This window comes from Microcebus murinus, chromosome 10 (genome assembly GCF_040939455.1).
Source record: "Microcebus murinus isolate Inina chromosome 10, M.murinus_Inina_mat1.0, whole genome shotgun sequence".
In the NCBI taxonomy this organism is placed as follows: Eukaryota; Metazoa; Chordata; class Mammalia; order Primates; family Cheirogaleidae; genus Microcebus; species Microcebus murinus.
In genome coordinates this window covers 98270800-98286607 of record NC_134113.1, presented here as the reverse complement: position 1 = coordinate 98286607, position 15808 = coordinate 98270800, and the positions used below count along the sequence as shown (strand labels likewise).

At 55.6% G+C, this 15808-nt stretch overlaps 1 protein-coding gene across 3 annotated transcripts in view; it reads left to right on the top strand.

Annotated features, from left to right (window-relative positions):
* TEAD4 (TEA domain transcription factor 4) overlaps nt 1-15808 on the top strand; it is a 69523-nt gene that overhangs the window by 31207 nt on the left and 22508 nt on the right. For all 3 annotated transcript variants that reach the window (XM_076007764.1, XM_076007763.1, XM_076007762.1), the window contains exons 2-3: nt 11095-11159; nt 11922-11984. Coding sequence is in view for 2 of the 3 variants with exons in the window: in XM_076007763.1 (XP_075863878.1) it covers nt 11095-11159; nt 11922-11984 (128 nt within the window). In the remaining variant the exon portion in view is untranslated. The remainder of the gene's footprint in view (nt 1-11094; nt 11160-11921; nt 11985-15808) is intronic.

The window sequence follows — 15808 nt, the reverse complement described above, 5'->3', positions numbered from 1 at the left end:
GGCTGGAGCTCTCTTTGGCAGGAGGGAAGCCGCCGCGTGGGAAAGCGGGCTGGGACGGTGTTTGACGGTCTCCCGGCCGCGCTGGTGTCCTCGGTGCTGCTCTCCCTCCCTGCTGAGAGACGGGGAGGGCGCAGGGCCGGGAGCCTCCTCATCGCCCCGTGACGCTCCGGCGCTCCCGGTGCTCCTGGACACCCACTGCCTCTTCCGTCCTTTCAGGGATCCCTGCAGGAGGGAGGAAGCATGGTCTCTGCTTGCAGATGCAGACATGGAAGCTCAGAGAAGCCAAGAGCCTCTCAAGTAGGAAGTGGAGAGTGGGCTGGGACCAGTCCTGCCTCCGGGCGCGGTGCTCCGCCATCGCCCGAGGGCCTTGCTCCTCGGCTGCTGCCCAGCCCCGGCTCCAGGTGGGTCAGGCTCTGGGCAGGGGCACTGGAGACTGCAGTGCAGTGTCTGATACCTCACCCAGCCCCCACGGCACCTGTCCTGCGTGAGCCCCATGGGTCCTGCTGGGATCCAGACACTGGCTCACCCATCTCTTCTTACCAGTCACGGGAGCTGAGCCAAGGCAGGGCCATGCAGGGAGCTGGTGGAGAGCTCTGCAGAGCTGACCGGCCCAGCTGGGCCATATAGATAGCTCTGAGCTCACCCGGCGTGCGGGGTGGGCCCTTAGGAGACGGAGCAGGAGGGAAAAGCTGCTGAGCTGACTCGGACCTAAGCTGCGTCCAGCTGCCCTCCTCCTGTCTGCTCGGCTTCCGTCGGGGGTCTGCTCATCCTCTGTGTACCCCAGACCCATCCTGAGACCTAGCTGGCTCGCAGCATCCCCAAGAGCCCTGGTCTTTACTCTCCCCCCACGTCCCTATGTCCGGAGGCCGCCAGGCAAGGGGGCCAGCCCAGCAGGGCCAGGCTAGGCTGAGGGCACGCAGGGAAAAGTGTGTTGAGAGAGTTCTAGACCCGGGGCCTGGCCTTTGCTCTTTGAGGGTAGGGATTAGGCCTGTCCCCACCCCTGGCCACAGCACAGCCAGAGCAGGACGCGCTGACCAGCGCCAGGCAGACATGCAGATGACATGCAGAGCAACACAGCAGATTAACACCTGCTATTTCTGAGCTGAGTCGCCCACTCTCGTTGGTCCTGGCCCTCCCCTCCCCTTGAGCACCTCTTACCCTCCTGGGCTGGCTCCCTGGCCTGGGGTGCTAGCTTTCTCCTGCTCACGGCCACTTTCATTTTTGCCCTGTCACTGTGTCACCCTCACCCTGGCACTGCCAACATCGGCCACTCTGACCTCCTTTGGCCAAGCTCGCTGCTGGCCCCTGTGTGCAGGTGGTGGGAGGTGAGGGTGGAGCGATTTCTCCCCTGCCTGCCACCCCGCCTGCTACGCACTTGGCCTCCCCACTCCTCCCAGCTCAGCTGGCCCTGCTGGGCTCTGGGCCTTCCTCTGCATTTGTTCCTTCCTGCCACCACCCCCGGCCCCCGCCTTTCAACTTCCTGGAGGTTGCCCTTGAACTTCCCAAGTCTCTATGGTCTCTTCTCTCCCTCTGTCTCTGTCTCTGCCTCTCCCTCTACCACTCTCTCTCTCTCTGTTTCTCCTGCCCTGGGTCCCAGGAGAGCTGTCCTGTCAGCAGCCAGTCGTTCTCATTCGGTGCCCCCAACTCCCGGCCAGGCCAGGGCCAAGGGCTGTGTGGCCTTTGCTTTCTACAGCGTCACGGTCTACGGGGAGAGGCAGGAGAAACACCTCTGGAAGGTCAGCCGCCCAGGCAGCACTGATGCCGGCCACAGCAGCTAAACCAGAGGCTGGGCTGTCTTGAAAGTTTCCTTGCGGGAAGTAGAGCTGAGCTGGGTAGAGGGTGCGGGTGCTTGTCTCAGTCTGCTTGCTGTTGCTGAGAACAGAATACCTGAAACTTGGTGATTGATAAAGAAGAAGAATTTGTTTCTTACCATTGTGTAGGCTGAGAAGTCCAAGGTCAAGGAGCTGCATCTGGTGAGGGCCTTGCTGCTGATGGGGACCCTCTGCAGAATTCCAGGCTGGCACCTGGTGAGAGGGCGGGCTCAGATCTCTCTTCCTCTTCTTACAAAGCCACCAGTCCCACCTCTGTGACAACCTCTTAACACATCGATCCATGAATAAATCAATCCATTCCCGAGGGCAGAACCCTCCTGAGCCAGTCACCTCTTAAAGGCTCCACCTCTCCATACTGCCATGTAGGGGGTTAAATTTCAGCATGCATTTTGGAGGGGACAAAACCCAAACCACAGCAGCGCTCCAGGCAGGGGAGGAGAGTGTGAGCAACGCCGACTTTGCACAGTCGGTTGGTGGGTCGGTTTGGGGGACCCCAGAGGAGGATCTGGGCAGAGCACTGTCGTGACTGACTGTCAGAGGGGAGGAACTCCTGGTTTTGTGGGTGGGTCACACAGCGAGGAAGAGGATGCTGGGCCCTGCTCGCCAAGGGGACAGGCAGTGAGCTTCCAGCCCTGCCCCCCAGGGCCTGTGCTTGGATTCTCTGCTGCCCTTTTATCCGTCCCCCTGCAGGTTTCTGGCTCCTTCTGTGCTCCCCCTGGACCCCTACTTCAGGCTTCTGGAAGCCTGATGGTGTGAGTGAGCTTAGGTGCAAATCTACTCTCTGCCCAGAAAGCGGGTGTGACCTTGGCAAGGCATTGACCTCTCTGAGCTTCACTGCCCTTATTTGTAAAATGGGCATAATGGTACTGCTACCTTTGTGGGGGGATATTTTGATTTTATTTTATTGTGGGAAAATATACATTATATAAAATTAACCATTGAAAGCATTTTATGTGTACAGTTCAATGGCATTGAGTGTATTCATATTGTTGTGCTATCACCCCACTATCCATTTCTAGAACTTTTTCATCACCACAAATAGAAACTATACCCATTAAACTATAACTCCCATCCCACTCTCCCCCAGCCCCTGGTAATCTCTGTTTCTATTTTCTGCCCTGCGAATTTGCCTATTTTAGGGACCTTGTAAAAGTAGAATTGTATTTGTCCTTTTGTGTCTGGCTTGTTTCACTTCCCACAATGTCCTTAAGATCCTTCAGGTTAGGGCTTCCCTGTGGCGCGGCTGGCGGCCCGCACTTCCGGAGCTCCCATGAGTGCGGATGTGCCTCACCTGGACCAGGTGGCCAGGACGGGTGCGGTGGCTCCTGTGTGTAACCTCAGCACTTTGGGAAGCCAAGGCGGGAGGATGGCTTGAGGCCAGGAGATTAACCTGGGCAACACAGCAAGACCTCATCTCTACAGAAAATTTAAAACTAGCTGGGCGTGGTGGCTGTGCACCTGTAGGCCTAGGTGCTTGGGAAGCTGAGGGGGAGGATGGCTGGAGCGGACGAGTTATATACAGGTCACAGTGAGCTAGGATCGCACCGCTGCGCTCACTCCAGCCTAGGCAACAAGCAAGACCCTGTCTTAAAAAAAAATTCAAGTTACTGAAATTGTTTTACTTAAAAAATATGCTTAATATATTTACAGGTGGGAAAAGTTTTAAAATACCATATGCCATTTGATATTTTTCTTTTAAAAATATAGAAAAATATTGGAAGGAATTTTCACAAAAATATTAACAGTGGCTATTATTAGATTCATGAATATTTAATTTTTCCTCTACATTTTTGATGTTTTCCAATTTTTATACATTGGCCATGTATTACTTTTGAAATCAGAATAAAAGTTTTGAAAGTAATAGAATGGAATTCTGGATGAAAATAATTCAATAAAAACTACATAGAATTACTAATTTATGTTGAAATCATCTAAGAGTAACTGCTGTTAAAGAAAAAGGTACTTCAGGTTGTAGCATGTCAGGATTTTATTCCTTTTTAAGGCTGAATCATGTTGCATTGGCTGTATATGCCATGTTTAGTTCATCCACCCATCCATGGACAGACGTTTGGGTTGTTTCCACCTTTTGGCCATTGTGACTAGTACAGCTGTGAGCCTTAGTGTACAGGTGTCTATCTGAGTCCCTGCTTTCATTTCTTTGGGGTATATAGGATTGGAATTGCTAGCTCATATGGTAATTATATGTTTAACTTTTTGAGGAGCCACCAAACTATTTTCCACAGTGGCTGTATCATTTTCCCTTCCCACCAGCAGTGCTCAGGGGTCTGATTTCTCCACATCCTCACCAGCACTTGTTATTTTCCATTGTTTTGATCATAGCCATCCTGGTGGGTGTGAAGTCGTGTCTCCTGGTTTTGATCTCCATTTTCCCAATGATTAGTGTTGTTGGAGCTTATTAGAATAAGACACTGCCTTCTAGTGCTGCCGTAGGGATGAGAGCACACAGTGGGTGCCAAATGCACAGCCTGGGGTGTGGAGCTGAAGGGAGCATGTTCTCTGTCCTCAGGGCGCTCTCAGCTTAGTGCGGGAGCATCACAGAGACCAATAGGAAGGCACAGGCAGGAACGGGCACACCCACTTGGGTGGAGAGCAGAGCCAGCTTCTTGGGGCTTCTTGGGGCCGTGGCCTTGCAGCCTGGCTAGGATTTCACCAGAAGCCTCAGAGCCCTCCAGGGACGGTGGTGGTAACAGCTTGGATGTCAGGTCCAATCACTGCTTCTGGACTTCAGTCAGAAGTTTCTTCTCCACAAATAGCCTCCGCCTCTGCCCCAGGTGTTTACGGCTTTATTTGATGCCTGGATGGAGAAGCCCCCACAGGCCATCGGGGTTTGGGGCAGGGCATGGAGGATGTGCCCAACCTGCAGGGCTGCAGTGCGGAGCTGCTGACTCCCAGAGAGGCCTCCAGGTCCCAGTCCCCACGTGGGCTCCGTCCCTTCTGGGGGGCGGGAGCACTTGCAAGGGTTCTCAGCCCTTTTCTCTTGTGAGGGCTAACAGCATTCATTACAGCAGGGCTTCATTAGCAGCACGAGCAGTGATAGCTGGCTTTACCGGCTGTCCAACGGCAGGAGCTTTCCTTCCTTTCTGCCTGTCCCCACAGCAGGGGTGGCTGGCGTGGAGAGAGGGGAATCTGCCCTGCCTGGGAGAGCGCTCCAGCCTCGCCCCGGGGTTAGGCCCAGGCTCCCGTCTCCATCGACAGTCCTCCCCCTGTGGGGTGGGGCTGTGATGTGAGCTTTGTGAGCTGGGGGCTGTTGGGCACATGTGCTCTGACAGATGGGCCCACCGGCTGGCGGGGGCGTCCTTCCCAGCCCCACCCAGGCGTGCTCTGGGGTTGGCCGAGGCCACCTGCCACATCGCAATGTCCAGCTGCCGGATGGGCTGCCTCCTTCCCCAGCCTGCGGTCTCCAAGGCCTGCAGTTAATGCAGCTAGTGGCAGAGCTGGGACATGGACACAGGTCCCCTACCTTCCCGCCACCTCACCTGAATGTTCTAGAAGTTTCTTACTGCTGTGGCTCTTCTCTGCTGCCCTTCCCTGTGGCATCAGCACTGTGCCTCTGGGCCCACACCCTTCCTGCCACTCCGGCCTAACTCTGCGGACCGCCTGGTGTCTGTATCACCTGGGGCACGTTGGCTTCCCCCAGCTCTGGGCACCACACTCTGAGAGTGGAAAGTGGTGGGCGGGCTCTCAGGTCCAAATAGTCGGTTCTCCCTCCAGGACCTGGGGCAGGGCGAGGGGCCGTCGGACACCCCCAAGGACTGACTTCACACAGAGACCCGGGGGATGGGGGATGAGTCCACAGAGAGGGCACGATGGTCCCGTGCAGTGGGCACCCCCGCCCAGCCGGGGAGAGCGCCCTTGTGTGGGGCCAGGAAGCGCTGGGCGCAGCCTTAGGGTGCACTTGTTCTCCTGGTGCCAGGACACTGGCGAGCCTGTGACTCTGAATAAACCATGCCCCTTTCTGGGCTTCAGTGTCTTCTTCCTCAGGCTAGACAGGGCCTCTGGGGCGCCTGGTCCAGCCCCTGCTTCTACGGGAGGTGGCTTCTCATCCCACGTTCGATAGGTATGATGCCGTGTGTGCAGTGCTGTAGTTGGGAGACGGGCTCTGGCACCAGACTGCGGATTTGAATCTCAGTCACGTAGTGGCCTGTGACCCCAAATAAGTTTCTAAACCTCTCTGTGCCTTGGCTTCTCTGTCTGTAGTGTGGATAATAGCACCAGGCTCACAGAGCCGGCGTGGGGATGGAGTGCTGTGTGCATGGACACTGGCACAGATGAGCTGTGCGGTACCTGGCACCGATATAATGTTCATTGTTGTGAATATTGTCACAGGGGACTACAGCAGTCCCCTGTGTGTGTGTAAAGCCGGATTAGATGCCGGCTGGCCTGGAGCCCGTAGGATGGGAGGGTAACCTCTGGAGGACCCTGGTGGCAGGAAGGCGGCCACTTGGCCCCCCTTGGTGCAGCACACCCGCAGCCCGCGCTTCACCCCCACCCTGGTGGGAGGGGTTCTCAAAGAGCAGCGCAGGCTGGTGTGAGACCGGTCAGCAGGGAGGGCACGGGCCACGGAGACAGCGAGGGGGAGAAGCGCAACTTGAAAAACTACAGGCCTGGAGGACTTCATGTCAAGCGACACAAGCCAGGCACAGGAGGACAAATGCCGCACGGTCTCCTGCAGGTGGGATCTAAAACAGTCGAGCTCACAGCGGAGAGCTAGAATGGCGGCTGCCGGAGGCAGGGGCTGGTGGGGGATGCGTCAGAGGGTGCAAAGTGTCAGGGAGACCAGAGGAGTGAGTTTTGGGGACCTATTGCACAGCTTGGCGACTGCAGTTAATAATATGGTGTATTATGTATTTCAGAAGTGCTAAGAGAATAAATTTCATATCTTCTCATCCAAAAACGGTAAACAGCTGAAGTGATGGACATGTCCGTCAGCTTGATTTGATAGCTCCACACCGTGCGCGTGCATCACAGCACCGCCTTGTACCCATCGCTGCAGGTTGAACATCCCACATCCGAAAATCTGAAATGCTCCAAAATCTAAACACTTTGAGTGCCGACATGACGTTCCAAGGAGATGCTCAGTGCAGCACTTTGGGCTTCAGATTTTTGGATTAGGGATACACTGGTAAGTGTATAATGTAGTTATCCCCAAATCTGAAATAATTCTGGTCCTAAGCATTTTGGATGAGTAATTTTAGAAATTAGGAGGCTCTCTTTAAGAAAAGGAATTTTTAAAAACATAAAATTAGGATAAAAACTTTACGGGTGATAAATGCTCGCTATCTTGATGATGGTGATGGCTTCACAGGTGTGCCCACCTATTAACTTATCAAATTGTCTACTTTAAGCGTGTGTCAATTAATCATACTCCATTCAAGCCGCTGAGAAAGTTAAGTTTAGGGACTTGGAAGGGGCCCATGCAATTGGGGAAGGGGCCTACTCAACCTGTATATTACAGTAAAAAAAAAAAAAAGGGAGCCAGGTACAGTGGCTCATGCCTATAATCCCAGCACTTTGGGAGGGTGGGGCAGGAGGATTGCTTGAGCCCATGAGTTCAAGACCAGGCTGGGCAACATAGTGAAGCTTCATCTCTAAAAAATAAATAATAAAATGAAAAAAAGGTTAGCTGGGTGTGGTGGCTCACGCCTGGGGTCCCAGCTACTTGGGAGGCTGAGGCAGGAGGATCCTTTGGGCCCAGGAGTTTGAGACCAGCCTGAGCAACATTGCCAGACCACATGTTTACAAAAAAAAAAGGAGAAAGAAAAAGAAACACTGCAAAGGCAGTTGAGCCAGCCTTGCCTGTGGTTTGGCTCTTCCCTGCCCCAATGCCTGGCCTCTCACCTGGGGCTGAGATGGCTCTTCCTAGCAACAGAGGGCAAAGGTAGTTGTGGGGCTGCGCAGGGGCTCCTGGCACAGGAGGCTGTGTCCTCTGTGGTGTCAGGAGTAAGGGTGTCAGCCGGTGGGGGTGCCGCTTACCGTGTGCTGCAGAGGAGACGACCCCTTAGGGGCCCACCTGGCCAGTGAGAGGGGTTTTCGGTAGCTAAGAGTCCTCTCCAGGCCAGGCACGAGGCCAGGTGTCAGCACCTGAGCCAATACTGGGCAGTTAGTCCCCCATCTGCTGCAAGTCTCTGGGTGTGATTATCTGCACATGGGAACGATCACCGGCCTATTGTAGGAGGAAATGGATTTAGTGTGCAGTTAACCAGGCTTACACTTAGGGCCCTTCCCCGATTGCATTTACGGTCATTTACGGCTGGGCGCGGTGGCTCACGCCTGTTATCCTAGCACTCCGGGAGGCCGAGGTGGGCGGATTGCTCGAGTTCAGGAGTTCAAAACCAGCCTAAGCAAGAGCGAGACCCCGTCTCTATTATAAATGGAAAGAAATTAATTGGCCAACTAAAAATATATACAAAAAAAATTAGCCGGGCGTGGTGGCGCGTGCCTGTAGTCCCAGCTACTCGGGAGGCTGAGGCAGGAGGATCGCTTGAGTCCAGGAGTTTGAGGTTGCTGCGAGCCAGGCTGACGCCCCAGCACTCACTCTAGCCTGGACAACAAAGTGAGACTCTGTCTCAAAAAAAGAAAAGGTCATTTACATTCATTTAACTCACCCCTTTTCTTAGAAGGCTGAACTGGTTATGGGACATCTGACAAACGTCACTGTGCATCCCCTTGTCACTCATTCTGCACTCACTGAGAGGCTACGATGAGGCAGTTTTCTAGGTGTGGGTATAAATAATTGAATAAACAGACCGCAAAAAGCCCTGTTCTCATGGCACTTCCCTTCTAGTGGGTGAGGCATGAACAGCATTCAAAATAAATAAGTTCCTTGCACAGCAGGCTAGAAGGTGCCATGGAGACCAGCAAAGGCGGTGGGACGTGCCGGGGCGGTGGCAGGGATGCTTTCGGCTGGGCTGGTCCAGGGAGACCTCTCTGAGATGGTGGCCCCCGGAGGATGACAGTGCTGCGGGGCTCTGGGGCAGAGTGTTGCCTGGAGGACAAATGAGCACAAAGCATGTTCCTGGAGCGGCGAGAGGGCCAGCACGGGTGGGCGGGACGGGGCGCTGGAGGGGCGGGCCCTGAGGGGCGTCCAGGCAGTCGTAAGGACTTGGACACTCTTATCTGAGGGGGGCATGTGGGAGCCCGTGGAGGGCTTTCGAGCATAAATGGGTCACTCCGGCTGCTGTGCGGAGAACAGAGTGGAGCAGGTGGTCCAGGGGGAGGCGGGATCAATACCCAGGCCAGAGAGCGGGGGAGCTCGGACCCTGGAGGGTGAGGTGGTGAGAAGTGGCCGGATTCTGGGTTTGTTTTGAAGGTGGAGTCATGATGGACTCATCCTTTCATTCATTCAGCAAATAGGTGCCAGCAGGTGGGGATGCAGACTTGAGCAGAGGTGCTAGGCGTCTAACAGGGAAGGCAGCACAGGAAGGCAGCACAGGCGAGCTGCTGTGCCCCGCATGCTCCCTCCCGCCCCGCCAGCCCCAGATCTCCCACTCGCCCTCTCCGCGCTGTCCACCAGCACTGTCACCAACCTCCCGGCTCCTGGGAACCTGCCCTCCTCCCCTGGCCTTTTCCTTGCCCTCAGACTAGTCTCTGAACTGGGCTTGTGCCTAGAGAATGTTCATTTTACAGAAGGGGAAAGTGAGCCACAAAGTTCTCACTGAGCCAAAGTTAAGGTCTTTTTCCTGAGGCTGTAAAATTTGGCTGGAAAAATCTGAAGGAAAAATTTTAAAGGAACTAGATCTAAGAAGAGTAGGCTAGGTGACAGTCTGTGAGGGCAGGGACTTGCCGAGGTCCCATAGCTCGTTTGTGGAACTGCTGGGCTAGAACCTGGCTAGAACTCCCAGTTCTGTGTCCGTTTTCGGTGACGCATTGGCGATGACTTAGACCTGAGGTGCAGCGTGAGTGCCTCTGGCTAGACACAGGGTGGAACTGTTGAGCGTTCACGGGATTGCCAAAGGTGCCGGTGGGCTCCGTTTCCCTGGAAAGCTTTGGGAAGAGACATCTTATGGACTCAGGGTTAGGTGGAGACCAGCCCATAGGCAGTGCCCGGAGCCGGCTCTCCCCTCCCTCCTTCCTCTGACAGACAAGCCAGCGCTCCCAGGCCAGCAAGTCTTTTGGCGTGTGGGACCTCTGGAGTTGGCCTCTTAATTCAGCCTTGGCAGAGGGGAAAGGTCAGCTGGGGGGCCAGCCTGGCCTTGGCCATGGAGTGCGGTTACACCCCAGGTGGCGGGCAGCCCACTCATCCCTCCTCCCCTTGCACCAGCAGCTTCCTCATGTGGACGCCGCACGCCCTCCAGGCTCAGCAGGACGGGCAGGCAGTGGCTGTGCCCTCTGGCCCCAGAGGTGGAGCAAGGAGGTGACGGCACCCTCCCGTTCACACCTTCTTGCCTCCCCCACGCTCTTCCGTAGGGTCTGATGCTTCCCAGTGCTCAAGGCCCAACTGCGGGCTCACCTGATCACCTGGCCTGAACTGACCCCTTGTCCTCTGGACACATCCCACTACTGAGCTAGGTGGCGAGCTCCTTTGAAAACAGGGACCTTCTTGTCATAATCTCTTATGATACTAGAAGCCATGGAAGGCTCCTTCTAGTTTTCCGGCATCTTGCAGGCTCAGTGGCAGCCTCAGGGAGGTTGGGCCTGCAGGGAGCGCCCAGCATTGGCCTTTGGCTGGCAGCCGTGGACCGGCAGCCGTGGACCGGCAGCCGTGGACCGGCAGCCGTGGACCGGCAGCCGTGGACTGGCTGGATTTCCTTGGTCTGAGTGAGGGGCTCAGGCTTCCTCCCAGGGGCACTCATCGTCTCGGCATTCTTACTCCGGTGCCTGCCACTGCCCACAGACGGGACAGTGCTTGGAGGGGCCAACTCATTTGCAGAGTGGGGGTGGGCAGGGAGCCAGGCACTCCCTGGAGCCTCCTGCGTGCGGGAGGCCACAGGAGAAGGTGGGGGCAGAGGTGAGGGCGTGGCCAGCATGGGGAGAGGAAGGGCTCAGGAGGCTTTGGAAGTGGCCAGCACCAATGGGCCCTGTGACCTCATTCTGTGGTTTCCAGTGAGGCCTTAGCTTCCTCTTGCTGCTGAGAGACCCCTGTGACCCAAGGAGGGAAGGGGGGCCCTGCAGAATCCCCAGCCCACATCCCCACTCAAGGTGGGCAGAGAGTTGGGGGAGAGCTCCCGAGCGGGCAGGGACCCTCGCCCCTTCCTTGCCTTTTGTCTTTCCCCTGGCTGAGGGGCTGTTGGTGTCTCTGCAGGTCGGAATGAGCTGATCGCGCGCTACATCAAGCTCCGGACAGGGAAGACCCGCACCAGGAAGCAGGTGGGCCCTGGGAGACAGGTGTACATCTCGGGGAAGGCACCCAGGCACCAGCCCATTCCCAAGAGGGCCAGGCCTGCAGGCCAGGTGTGGGCTCTTGGGGTGCAGCAGCTCAGGATGAGTGTCTCTGGTGGGCGTGCCACCGGCTGTATGGTTTTCCTGGGGTCTCTGCTGCCATCACTTAGGAGGTAATTTTTCACCTTGTGGCGGGGGGTGTCAGCAGCCCCTACCACACCTTCCCGAAGACACTTAACAGACAGCAGAGCATTGGCACTGAACTTTTTTTTTTTTTTTTTTTTGAGGCAGAGTTTCATTCTGTTGCCCCGGCTAGAGTGCTGTGGTGTCAGCCTGGCTCAAGCGATCCTCCTGCCTCAACCATCGAGTAGCTAGGACTATAGGTGCATGCCATGACACCCGGCTGATTTTTCTATTTTTAGTAAAGACAGGGTCTCGCTCTTGCTCAGGCTGGTCTCAAACTCCTGAGCCCAAGCAATCCTCCTGTCTCAGCCTCCCAGAGTGCTAGGATTACAGGTGTGAGCCACCACACCTGGCCAGCACCACACTTTTAAAATATTGCCAAACTCTGGATTAGCTGGACCAGGTTGGACTGAGGGCCCAGGCATTGACCTTTTCATTCGTTCATTCATGCATTCAGTTGGTCCACAGATGTGGACTGAGGGCTGTGGAGGACGGTGGGTGGGGAGCCAGGCTGTGGGCACAGGCTCTCTGGGAGGTAGAGACAAGACCCCTCTATCCCTGTTGCAGGTCTCTAGCCACATTCAGGTACTGGCTCGCCGCAAAGCCCGTGAGATCCAGGCCAAGCTAAAGGTAAGGCACGCTGCAGTGGGGGGAGTGGGGGTCAGAAGTTGGGGCCCTTTTCCCAGCAGGATGAGCCTGCCCCTTGCGTTCAGGGGCCAGCTGCTAGTGTGCGAGTCGGCATGCTTCTCACTGTCGAGAGGCAGGTTCAGCCCGTGGCCTCTTGTGTGCGCAGGGAGGGCCACTTGACCTCGGAGCTCTGTGTGTGTGTGTGTGTGTGTGTGTGTCAGGGTCTGTACTGTGGATCCGGGCCAGCTACAGGCCAGTCTCCTGGGCCCCACCCTCAGCTCCCTCTCGGGGCTCACATGGCTCAGAGCAGCCACATTGTCCTGCAGGCCCCGTTCCCTGAGCACCTCCTTGAGCCGCTGGTCCTCTTAGGAGCCACACTGGCCTCTTAGTGCCATCGGCCAGAGCCTGCGGGCACGGCAGGGCACAAGGGCACTGCTGCGGGGGGTGTGTTTGACAAATCCCTTCCTGCTCCCTGCTCTCCGGGACTGGCAGTTCCTTCCCATTCCTGTGTCAGCCCTGCCCTGCGGGGCCTCTGCCAATAGGTGACTGCCCTGTGGAGGGCCAGCTGCTGCTGGGATTCCCCCCGGGAGGCTCTGTCCCCACAGGAGTCTGGCCTGGGGACCCTGGAACTGTGGGCCTTTCTGTGAACACGCGGAGGGAGTAACTCCGTCTTGGAGGCAATATCAACAGAGCCTGCCACGTGGTAGGGGATCTAACATTCAGAGTATTAGACTAGACCAGGAGTTTATAAATTTGTAAAGCAGTGGAAGCCCCTTTTATTTTTACTTTTTTGCAAACAAAATATCACCCCAAAATGCTATTAGAAGAGCTGTTCCGTCAAAGCTAGGTTGCCCGGGAACAGGCCAGAGACACTGTCCTTCCCATGCAGCCTCTCGTACCTGATGGCACTTGAATCTTAGTGCACCCGAGAGCCAGTTTAAAAGCCCCTGGACTAGAAGACCTCGAAAGTCCTTTGGGCCCCAACAGTTCATGATCCTGACACGAGTCTCAGAGCAAGTGGGTGGGATCCAGACCTTTCTGCCTCCGAGGAAGCCACGCCCGGCTGCCCACTCAGTCCCATTCCCCCGCCATCAGCCCAGCTGTCCCCCACCCCCACAGCTGTGACGCAGCACCTCACTCCTTTGCCCCCAGGACAGCTGGCTGGGCCGCAGCTGCTGGTCCCTCCCTGCCGGGCTGGCTCACCTGCCCCTGGAACACCCCGGCCGGAGGGCACACGCTCCTGCTCTCCTGCTTTTCCCTCTCGGATCTGCCTCCGACTCCCCGGGACCCAGCAGGGGATCAGAATGCAGGACAGACTTCCCAGTGTTGTGTTTGGAGCCCCCTGGGCGCTGGCGGTGCGGCCCGCATGTGCTTCAAGGAATCGCACCTGTCCTGTCCACAGGTCAGAACCTGTGGACAGAACAGGTCAGGACGGCCTTCAGCAGATTGATGGACAGGCACTAAAGGAAGCCAGAAAGCCCTTAAAATATGCAAATGTTCATGTATATGTGCGTTTTCCTAGAGGGATTTTTCTGACGATTTTGTCGTACTCCAGGGATCTGGGACCCAAAGTAATTAGGTTCTGGGGTGGAAGCTGGGTAGAAACCCTTGGGTTGTGAGGCTTGGCTCTAGCCCTGGCTCTGCCCTTGTGGCCGTGGGCACTCAGGCCAGGCTCTGCACCTCCTTGAGCTCCAGTTTCCTCATCTGTAAAGCAACAGTTTGGCGGAGTGGTTATCTGAATTCCCCTTCAGTGGCTCCCTGGCCCTGTTGCCTGGCCCCTGCAGTCACTCCCCATAATGCTCTTCCCACTTCTTCCTGACTCCGGCCCCATCCTCCGAGGCCCGTGGTTTCCTGAGCTCCAGTCATTTGTTTGGATCAGGTATCCGGGAAGGGACGCAAGTTGCTGGCACTGAGCGGATGGCGCTCTCTGGCCTCATAATGCAATTGTTAATCACAGGTCTGCAGGCTTGCTGGGGTACGGCCTGCCATGTCCTTCCTGTCCCCCTGGAGGGAGAGGCCTGAGGGGGGCTGGCCTGGGTGTGCTTGGAACTTCCCTCCTGAAAAGGGCAAGTGTCCTTGGGAAGAGGCATGGCTTGGATTTACAAACTCAGCCTCTGCAAGCAAGGCCCAAGTTTGGCACCAAAAGGACAGTGTGGGGCAGGGCAGGAACAAACTTCATCAGCTTCACTGCATTTTCCAAGTTGAGGATGACCCCACCTCTCAGAACGGCCCCCCCATGCCCTCTCTGGTGCATGCTGGTGCTGTTGGTCTGCACAGCCCCTCTGTGCCAGCGTGGGCCGAGTTCACAGGGCCCACCGTCACCACTGGCAGCACCCTAGTTGCCCCAATTCTCTGAACCACACTTTCTTCATCTTAAAATCGAGATCTTACTGGTCCCACCAACCTCACAGGGGTTCAAGTGAGGTGGCATTCTCGCAAACCTCCTAAAGGCTGCCCTGTGCTACCCTGAGAGGATGATTGGAGGGCCTGCCATGTTCTGAGTGCATAGCCACGCAGCGCTAGGACGCTGGCTGGGCCACCTATACTTTTCTGGGCCTTGGCCACGATGCCAACCCTCTCGGGGCTGGTGTGCAGACCAGTGAAGTCTCCCTGCAGCAGTGCCTGTGAGCTGCAAGGATCTCTGTTGTTCTCATCCTCCGTATCACTCAACGGAGATTTGGGTCTACCAAGTTAATTATTATTAAGTATCAAATAATAGTTCGTTTATGTTTACCATTTAAAACAATTCATCATAAAGATATAGCATTTTTTTTTCTGAGACAAGATCTTGCTCTGTTGCCTAGGCTAGAGTGCAGGGCGTCATCATAGCTCACAGCAACCTCAAACTCCTGGGTTCAAGTGATCCTCCTGCCTCAGCCTCTCAAGTGGCTAGGACTACAGGTGCATGCCATTATGCCTGGCTAATTTTTCTATTTTTTTGTAGAAATGGGGTCTCGCTCTTGCTCAGGCTAGTCTTGAACTCCTAGTCTCAAGCCATCCTCCCACCTCAGCCTCCCAAAGAACTTGTATTGCAGGCATGAGCCACCACGCCTGGCTGAGATAAAGAGTTTCTAATTGGAGCTCCTGGGTTGATGCAATCAAACCATGTAGCCCCAACAAAGCTGCACACAGTGACAAAGACACAAGTCTCATTAGGCTTTTTGAAATAGGTAATGTTGTCTCGTTGGTTTTGAAAGCCTTTGGGATTACAGAGCTTAGGACTAGCACCTCTAGCTTGTACAAGTATAGGAGATTGTTACTGCTACTACAAGTGTCATACAAATGGCTCTCCTAAGTGTCTATTTGTGCAGGGCCTGTGCAGAGTGAACCTGTTCTTTGAGGTCTTTGAACCTCAAAGGTGGAGGGCAGCATACAGCAGGTTTTTACATTCTGACAGGTGAGAGGTTGGTGAGCCCCTTGTGCCCACAGTGTCAGGCGGGGCCCAGGAGACTGCCTCTTGCCTCCAGACAGCCCATGTGGCCAGGGATGATCCCTCCTGTATGTTTGAGGAGGAATCCAAAGGTATTTATACATCATCTGCCACAAGGCAGGTACTGAGCCAGGTCCCCATGGTGCCGGGTGAGCGAGGCATAGAAGAGCCCTGTCGTCAAGGTGCCGTGGTTAGTAAAAGGACAGATGCCATGTGGCAGACAGTCTACAACCTCTCTTCAAGCTCTGATGAAACAGGCAAGGCAAGTATTATGCCCCTTTGACAGATGAGGAAACTGATCAGGGAAACCAGGTGACTTGCTCAGTGGCAAAACAAGTTAATAGCGCTGCACGGGCTTACCAGCTGGTCCCCAGCTCTGGCCACTGGCAGTGGGTGA